Consider the following 9,767-nt stretch of genomic DNA (forward strand, 5'->3'; position numbering starts at 1 on the left):
TCAGGCCTCTACAACCGATCAATAGCATCCTCACTCTGAGCAAAAATAGTTGTTTGAAGTGTCCTCTTTTTGTTCTCTCTTCCAGGAAACCCCTTCGGAAAGAAGAGAACGGCACAAGCCGAGGGGAGTATGCCATGAGCTCACGCTGTAAGCAGCAGGTAGTGGAAACCAATAACACTGGAGTATAGTGGCCATGCTACAGCAAGGCATGTACAGCTGAACATTCTGTTCCCTACAGCACCACCGTCTCTCTGTTTGGGTTTATGAGAAGGACGCAAGGTATATTATGAATTTAAGAACTGTAAACTGCATGGCTGCCCTTCTTGGGACATAGAACGATGTTTAAAGAAAAGATTGTATAGGCAAGTGTAAGCAGGTTTTGAGGAGACTTGGAAACTCCTAGCAATGTTGGCAGCTGCACGAGTATCACCAGACTCAACCTGATGACAATATACAACACCAACAAATAAAATAATCGCATGCACTTTCTGTTGAATGCAATGATGTTTTTAAATTCCTGTCTTCTTTTGTCTTTAACTCTGTCTCTGCAGTGTCCCTCATTGAACATTAAGGGTTCTCTCACCTCATGTAGATTGTGTAAATGTGTTGAGTGGATAAATGACGCATTGGCCCCATTGTTTTAATAGAGTCTGTTAGAGCGTCCAAATGGATTGGTTCATCCTGCACTTGTGTACCAAATATACAATAGAGAACAAGAAAACATCCAGAAATTTGTTGCGGTTTGTGTTACTATGCAATTGGAAAGGATAGAGTTTTTTGAGGTGCATGTTGATAATACAAAAAACACAATGCTAGCGTTAGCATTGCTAATAGTTAGCTGATTGAAGTTTGATCATTCTATAGATATGTATACATTTTAAACAAGCTAAATATGGCTGATGTAGCCTACATGTGAAAAATATCAATCATGTTTCATGTTATGGCTGATAAATAGCTGATATTAAAATCTATACTTTTTTTTTTGTCTAATTATAAAAATAAAAGACACCAAAAACTGAAATGTATAGTTTTTGTGAATGTCAAAGCAATGTTTGGCTGCTTAGACAACATTATGTACAGTATGAAATATGGATAACTACTCATTTTGAGATGAATAATTGTTTGAGTAGTTGAGATTTTAAAAGTCATAACATAGGAGACCTCTCTAACTATTTTAATAATATAGAAGTTTGGCTTTCTGTGTTATATATTTATGTAACGGACACACAATATGATGGATGTCTAGAATCAGTTTACCTTTCAGTAGCCACACATTCCCGTTCTCAAATATTTAGCAGTTGTATATGAAAGTGGTCCATGATTTTGCACCAATTAGATATATTGCAAGTGGGAAGCAAGAAATAAAATTATAAAATGAAATTAAACACTTTTTAATAAATGTTCAATCATTTCAACTTAAAAAAATTGTTTCTAGAACTTCAAGCAATGAGAAATATACATGTTTACATTAGACATTTCCTAACAGAAATCAGTAAGGTTAATATAACAGAAAACGGTCCACTAGTGTAACTGGATTTGATAATCATGTCATCATTTGTGGGCTGTTGTCCATCTCGAGTCTTGGGAATGCTTGCAAATCATTCTAGATTCACATCAAGTCCCTTCTTGACCTTTCTGGCAACTCTTAAAATCTAGGATGGTCCTTGTCATACTTTTACTAAGGTGGTTTATAGCTATTTTTGAAGTGGTTAATACTGTGATTTCATGTGGGTTAGTGGATGCTTCAAAGATGCATCAAGGTGATTCATTAAACGAGCTTAACCCTAAATTTAGCTTGTAATGTCACTCTCAATCAGCCCCTCTCTATTGTTTAGTTTATTTTTTATTAGAACTGTATATCCAATGTATCTAAATATCTGTTTTATAGACAGGAGCTTGTTGTATTTAGAAAACAGTGATGCAATGTTCATGCATACAGTAACACTGAACTATGAATCATACTATAAAACCATATACAACTGAGCAATGATGTTTACATAAAACACAAGCTTATGTAAACAAACATCCCTCTTCATATCCTGTAAAACATTCTCACACTCAACTGTACAGTCATTCACCCGTTCAACAAGATATACGTACTGAAGATATATGTGTATTATACTGTACAAAGATACTCAGAATTGTATTGCATGAATGTACATATCAATATTTGCCTTCTTGACAGTCTATCGTGTGTACAGAGTAAGAGAAAATGTTTATAGGGATAAGTATAAATCGATGTGTCGTCAGATCAGAGTAAGTGTTATTGTTTGTCTGGAAAAAGCCATTAATGTATATTTGAGTAATCAGAGGTTGTTGCACAATGTATGCATCACATACCAAAATGTAAAACAATTATATATTGTGCATTGAACTAATTTAATTGCAACTTGCTGACTTTTTTTAGTTTTAAATAAAATTGTACTACTGAATCGTATCTCGTGCTTATTTGTCTGCACAAATAATTTGGTCTCTAAATTGGTCTGTCAAAATTTAAACTGAAAGACTAATTCCATAATTCTGTACATGCATCTTTCCAGTCTTAAAATAGCAGATAGGCTTTCATATGTAAATAGTGTATGCTTATAAATATCTGATTTCATTACACTGTTGATGCCTGATATCTGTCAACCTTTATGTAGAGGATAATTATATTCCATTAATTGCTATCTGAGATATAAGTATCTCTATATAATTATTGTCCTAAAAATATCCTATACCTAGCAACAACAAGGCCTTGTGGGACTCTTTATAAAAGAGATTTCTCTCACACGCATATAAAACGTTTTCTTTTATTCTTCTATTCTATTTTAGTTATATTCTTCTAATATAATATTTGGGTGTATAATATTTGTTTTTCATTTTATTCAAGTTAAAGTTCAGCTAAGACAGGCAAGGGTGAATCCGTTGATGAAGGAGTTAAACGAGAGAAAATGTTGTCGGCTCACCTGTCTGCTGACACACCTTGCCTTGACAAGTAGTTTCGAAAAGTGGAATATCAAGATGTCTTTCCAATAAGAACCACAGTGTAAAGATATTTTCTCTGTGCTGCCAGATGAATTACCCCAGTGTGGATAAGGATGATAAATTGCTTGGAGAACCTGAAGGCCGAGTCTGCTGTCTGTCAGTCAGTTACACGTGAAAAAGCTGATGCTTTACAATGTTTACACTGTCAATTAGTCAGGCACCAGTGCGGCTTCACGTCAGTCAAAGTTATTTGCCAGCGGCTTCATATTATTCAGACCCAATGCTCTCAGTGTACATTACAGGTCTCTGAAATGTATGTAAACTCTGAAACTCTAAATAAATATAGTTAAGATATTGTTCAAGTTAAAAGCCATTTTCATATACTACTATATACTGTTCAAAAGTTGGGTAACTAAATTGATCAAAAGTGACAGTAAAAACATTTACAATGTTAGAGAAGATGTCTATTTCAAATAAATGCTGTTATTTTGAACTTTCTATTAATCCTGAAAAAAGTAGCATGATTTCCACAAAAATATTAAGCAGCACAACTGTTTTCAACATTGATAATAATTATAAATGTTTCTTAAGCACCAAATCAGCATATTAGAATGATTTCTAAAGGATCATGTGACACTGAAAATTCAAATGTATTTTAAATTAAAATGGAAAACTGTTATTTTAATTGTAATTATTTTAATATCTTAATTTGAATAATATTTCACAACATTTCTATAATAATTGACGCTTTTTTGATCAAACACATCCAGCCTTGGTGAGCATAAAAGACTTGCATAAAAAAAACATTGTAGCCTACATTTTGTATACATATAAATGAGTAGAGTAACATTAATAAATAACTCATAAATAAATACAAATATTTATAAAAGTGTCTTAACAACGATACCTTATTATTATACATATATTATAATAATTATTTATCAAATAAATGTGTGTTTCAGTGCAAGCATTCATGAATTCATCAACAAGTTTTCATGTGCATATCTCCTTTTCCTCCAGGCAGTCATGCATTTGCCGCTGGCAGAACGAGGAGTTGGTTCTCTCACCTTTCAAAGCTTCCTCATAATCGTCCTTTATAATAGGTGACCCAGTATTAATGCAGTGCTGATCTCAAGCCGTTCCTTGAGATTGAGAGGACATATAACAGCACGAACCCATGAATAACCACAAATCTTGTCACACGAACATATACACAACTATCTAGGTGCAGTACATGTTAATAAGGGAGGCATCTCTAAATGAGAGAAGCTAGGAGAGCTGTTCTCTAACTTCTCCATCAGACGTGCCATTTGAAGATAATGCAATGAGACGGCTGGGGCCATTTGGAGCACTGATGCGTCTCTTCTCCACCGAGACTTGACTTACACGGGAACAAAGCCAAGCCGACAGCCTGTAAATCGCTCTGCTCAGCTCCTGCTCATGGGAAGAGAGAGAGAGAGATAGAGAGAAAGGGGTCCACTTTTAGACGATGACACAAATCTATAGATATATGACTTCATCATGACAGCCCTGTAATCGATGATTCCACTGAGAAATCATACGAAAATGCTAGATTAAATTAAACTTTGCTCAGTGTGCATGCACAACATTTGTAATAAGTGAGCAGAACACTAAAGAAGCTTTGCTTTTCTGTCCGTGTCATTGTAGAGAGAGCACTGACTGCGCATATTATATTGTCAGGATTTGTAGCACTGCATTCAGTCTGAGTTGGGACAATAACAAACTCAACCGTGGCTCCAAAGCTGTGGCACAGCTGAAGCTAAGGCCTTTTGGGCCATATGGATCAAATGAAATGGACTGGAGGGGATAATCCTTCTGCTGTCCCCATAAACAAAACCAATGCACCACTGCTAATGTGGCTGCACCCATTTGCATCTCATTGGTCCAAGCCTCAGAATCAACAACAACAACATCTGTGGAAAATGCACCTCTCTGTTGTACAGGCTGTTCTTTGAAGAGATGTTTTCAGACTCGGTTCAATGGTGAGAAACCTCAGCAAGGTTACCATCAGTTATTGGTTTCAGTTCAGTCTTAATCCACACAGATCCGGGACGTAACTATAGTGTGCATTAGTATACATTACAGTTAGTTCTATTACACAAATGTGATTGTATGAGCTGATATATCAAGGGGCCATTCACACAGAACGTGCTTTAGCATAACCACTGCTGCTTTTCCATTGTTTTTCTTTAGTTGTGTCCCAAATGACACACTACACTATGCACTTATACACTATATAAGGACTTCAGATGCAAAAGCCTGTCTAAAGTTTTTGTTTAATATTAACATTTTTATCAGGCTCCTATGTATAGGTTTCTACCCAAGTACCGGCATTTCTGAATGGACTGATGCTGGGATTTAGTGAGTTTGAAGTGAAAGTTTTTGATGAGCGTATACTATGTGCGGAGAGCATTCACTCAATATTATTATCAAATTTTTGAGAGAGGTGGCTTTTAGAGGCTTTTGCACAGGTCTTCATATACTTATGTATTGTATGACTATTATAAGGTTATTATTTTGTCATTCAACAGACTCTGACAGCCACTCCCTCTCCGCTACATAAATTAAAGCTGGGACATTGCATGAAGTGTCCAACATGGCACACTTTTTTTCCCGGGTAATTAATCATCTGCGTATTTAAAGTGCACTATTTCTGTTGAGAATTTTTAGCGTGAACAATTTTTAGTTTTGCACTATTTATACTACAAAATAGCATGTAATAGTGCACAAGTACGCTAACTGGGATGCACCTCATGTAAACATGCACTAGGCAGACGTGTTTGAGCATTGCACTTGCATGTTGCGTTTTTTAAGTGACATGTCTTTCAAAAATCACAACATTAAAAGACATTCAACATTTTAAAAACACGAATCATCTACTTGACTGATTTGTCACCCTGTGGTTAAAATCAAGCTTTTAATGTTGTTTATATATGTGGTGTTTTTAATATGCTTTAAGACAAACCATGTGCAAATTCATGTCAACACCATTGCTGAGTATTTTCTCTTTAACACTGCAGTGATCTAAAGACAGTCTCAAAAACACGGTTTGAAATCGCTGGTGTTTCTGACGTCACAAACTACCTTGTAACCAATCACATCAACGTGTGGATCTCTTAGCTAGCGTGCGTGAGTGAGTGGAGCCGGGGCTAATTTGCATATTCATAGAACCGCGTAAATGAGGCAAGGGTGTTGTAGAGTACATTCAAGCTATTTCAAGGCATTAAAAAAAACTGGGAAAAACATTTAAATTTGTCATTTTGGTGATCAAAGATGAGGGAATAAAATAATTTACTACAAGGGGAATTTAAGAACAAAACAAGTTAACTGTGTTTATGAGCTAGTCATTGAATCATTCATTCAAACTATTCGTTCAAAATGACTGATTTAGAGGAATGAAACAACCTGAGTGAGTCAAGGAGTCCTCATAACTGATTTTTTCAATACCACTGATTCATTTAAGAATGAAACAATTGGACTGTCTTTATAAGCAAGTCTTTGAATCATCCACTTAAACGATTCATTCAGGAATGAAAAACACCTTGTGTGTTGCTCAGAAACGCATTTGCTTTGACTTATATGGAGCTATTTTCATTAGCGGAGCAAAAATATAGTGGGCAAAATTTGCTACAATGTGAAATGCTATAAATATATCTTCTTGTTTATTGAACTGTTGAATAAAAGCAATAGCCTATCAGGCTCAATTTGGTTAGACAGTTAAAATATTCCATGAGACACTAAAAAAAATGTGCAGCCCTGTAAAAATGTACACTGTAAAAAATTATTGTAATTTTAATTTTAAAAGACTTTAAAAATGCTACAAAAACATGTTAATTGGTTAACAGTAAGTTCCCTTACAGATCTAACTTTACATCATTTTACAGTAAAGGACTGGAAAATGTACCATTTTTGAAAAGAACACAATCAAATAATTTACAGTGAAAAGCCATAAACTGTCATTCCCAGAATTCCCTGTAAGACAGCTCATATTCAATGCTTTTCCAATTTTAAAGTATTTTTCTTTGTAAATTACAGGTTTATATTGTAAAATGTTGTTCTGTAAATGTTTACATTTTACTGTATTTTTACAGAATTATTCTGGCAACCACAGCTCCCAGATTTTTCTTTTTCTTTTCTGAAAACAAAAACAATAAAGCAACAGGATTTCTTCTACAGAGTATGTTTTAAGGTAGGTTTAGCTTTAATTTCATTACCATTTGACTGCATTAAATAAAGCCGCAGAGTCACACTCTGCAGTTTTGGATGCCTGGGGAAAAGTCAGCCCTTAAACGGCTCTAGTGTCGACCGGTGCCAGAGTGTGATGGAGAGCCCATGCTCCTCCTGCCTCTTCTGCCAGCACTTTTTGAAGATTTCTGGCCATTTAAAAGAGTTTGCACGAAACAAATGGCCACTTACCCCTCTCCCCCATGCCCCTCTGACAGCGAGGTGTGTAATCGATGTTCAGTGTTGACCTTTCTTAGGCCATTCATCCACATAAATGCCGCAATGGAAAACTGATGAACAAAAACAAAGCTCAAGACCGAGTGTTGTGGTTTGGCCCATCTCACAAATTGTAATGACAGTGGACAGTTGTGGGATAGAGTGATGACAGGTTCTGGGAGGGAGGGGAAAAGAGAGAAAATACCTCCAAATCATCAGTGATGAAATCATATGTGCTTTGTTAGTGTCACATTTCTTCTAGGTTAAACTGACATATACATTTCTAGTAATATACAAAGAAATATTACACTATAGGTTATAAAATATTCAATATGTAATATATTCAAATACTAGCATATAATACACAACAAATGCATCAGTGTCAGCAACACCAATGGTCTTATCTGGGCCCTCTAGTTTTCTCAATTTATTAGCTATGGAGTTACATTGCCACCCTGTGGTTATTTTATAAACACATTAAATAATACCAAAACAAAACCTGTGAATAGTGTTCACTTTGGCTTGAATATATTTCTAAAATAGATTTTTTTTTTTAATAGTCATTGAGCCCGGTCCAACATATGTGATTTAAACTAAACTATTAAGGCACAATTTCTGTCTTTTAATTGTATCAAATATAATTGAACCAGTTTGTTTACAGCTGAAAACTATATTTATAATTTTATCTAGGAATGTCAATGTATTCATTGTGGTGACATTATTGTACTAGATCAGATTCAAAAGAAGCAGCAAACATATAAAAATTAATCATACATCGAAAAACGCCTTTTTTAGCCTTTGCCTGAGGATGTAAACATAGCAACAAACACATGGAAAAGTCCCACAGAGTTTGTTTTTCCATTCTGCCCCCTGCTGGTGAGAGACAACCAGGTCCTAGTTCCCTCCTCCCACACATGTATTTATTGCTAACCCCCCCCAAAAATCCCATAACCTGCAACGCCACCACATCAGCCAGCTTTGCAGAGTTCAGTTCAATGTGCACGTGAGCTTTTGAGGATAATTTAGAGTGGCCTTTTGTAACAGACAATATGCCAAGTCAAATTTTTTTTGTTTTATATCTGAATTTTATGTAATATTCAATTTAATACTTAAAATTAGATTTATATATGAGGTTTAAAAACCTCATATATACACAAACACAATAATAATAAATAGATAAATATGATACAATTAAACAATTTAAACAATACGAAAAGCCAGGACAGAATGTCGATGTACATGAGATACTTCAGGAGTAGACATACTGGGAATCTGGGCAATGCCATCAGTTCTGCTCTCAACAAGCAGTCTGGCCATCTGGAAAGAGCCTTTTCTGGCTGACATCAAAACTGACCTGAAAAAGTTCACCTTCAAGGGCATACAGACAGATTCAGTGTTACTATTACTGACAGCATTGTCGCTGACAACATTATGCAAATTAGTTACTAGAAGAAAAAAAAAGTATCTATTTAGTATTTATTTCATAGCATAGACACCCACAGAAAAACACGTCTCCAATAATTTTAACCAATCAAAAATATTGATTGAGATTAAGGAACCTCTCTGATTGGTGGATCATCTCACGGCAGTAAATACATAAATAAATAGCAGTTTGGAAGCTGGATTTCTGAAGTCACATGAAACAATTAATGGCTAAATGAATGAAAATACAGAATAATTTCCCACACATAACGTTATATCCTACTCTGTATCGTTTTACATTTTTAACTAACACGTTTTCTTTTCGTCGCCACACATTCATTAACACAAAATCAGTTATTAAAAAAGTACTTTATATTTGATTTATTATTAATTATATTTCGAAAAAGGTATGTAACTAAATTCCAGGGGTATTCAATTAGGTTAAGTAGTTTAAGTTTAATTAAGAGTAAAAGAACTGGAAGAAAAAGCTGTAGCTTTTCTCAACTTGATGAGTAAAGGGTAATATAAGTAGGCTAAGTTTTTATAATTTAGACCTTGTGGGATGGTGTACCGTCAGATCCGTGAATAAAGAAAAGTTGCTCCGGGCCAGTTGGACATGTGTATGGTGTAGGAGTGGCATAGAAACTATGTAGCAGAATATTGACATTAAGTGGCATAGCATCTTACGTACAGAATCCATTGGCAAATGCTGCTGTGCTTTGGCACGTCTGGATTTTATTGGCTTGTGCCACTAAAACATGTGACGTGCCAGTGGATTGTGTCTTGTGCCACTTGTACATGTGCCAGTGGATTGTGGCATGTGCCACTAAAACTTGTGACGTGCCGATGGATTGTATCCCTCTCCAGTAGTGACTGATGAGTTGAGCAGTTATACTGATCTAATTGTGATACTAAAT

General features: G+C 35.3%; 1 protein-coding gene across 2 annotated transcripts in view; it reads left to right on the forward strand.

Annotated features, from left to right (window-relative positions):
* prima1 (proline rich membrane anchor 1) overlaps window positions 1-2,523 on the forward strand; it is a 38,181-nt gene extending 35,658 nt beyond the window's left edge. For both annotated transcript variants that reach the window (XM_079583596.1, XM_079583595.1), the window contains exon 4: window positions 86-2,523. In XM_079583596.1, the coding sequence (XP_079439722.1) occupies window positions 86-188 (103 nt within the window). In that variant the 3' untranslated portion in view covers window positions 189-2,523. The remainder of the gene's footprint in view (window positions 1-85) is intronic.
* Window positions 2,524-9,767: the final 7,244 nt, after the last annotated feature.

This window comes from Phoxinus phoxinus (genome assembly GCF_949152265.1).
Source record: "Phoxinus phoxinus genome assembly, chromosome: 16".
Taxonomy (NCBI): Eukaryota; Metazoa; Chordata; class Actinopteri; order Cypriniformes; family Leuciscidae; genus Phoxinus; species Phoxinus phoxinus.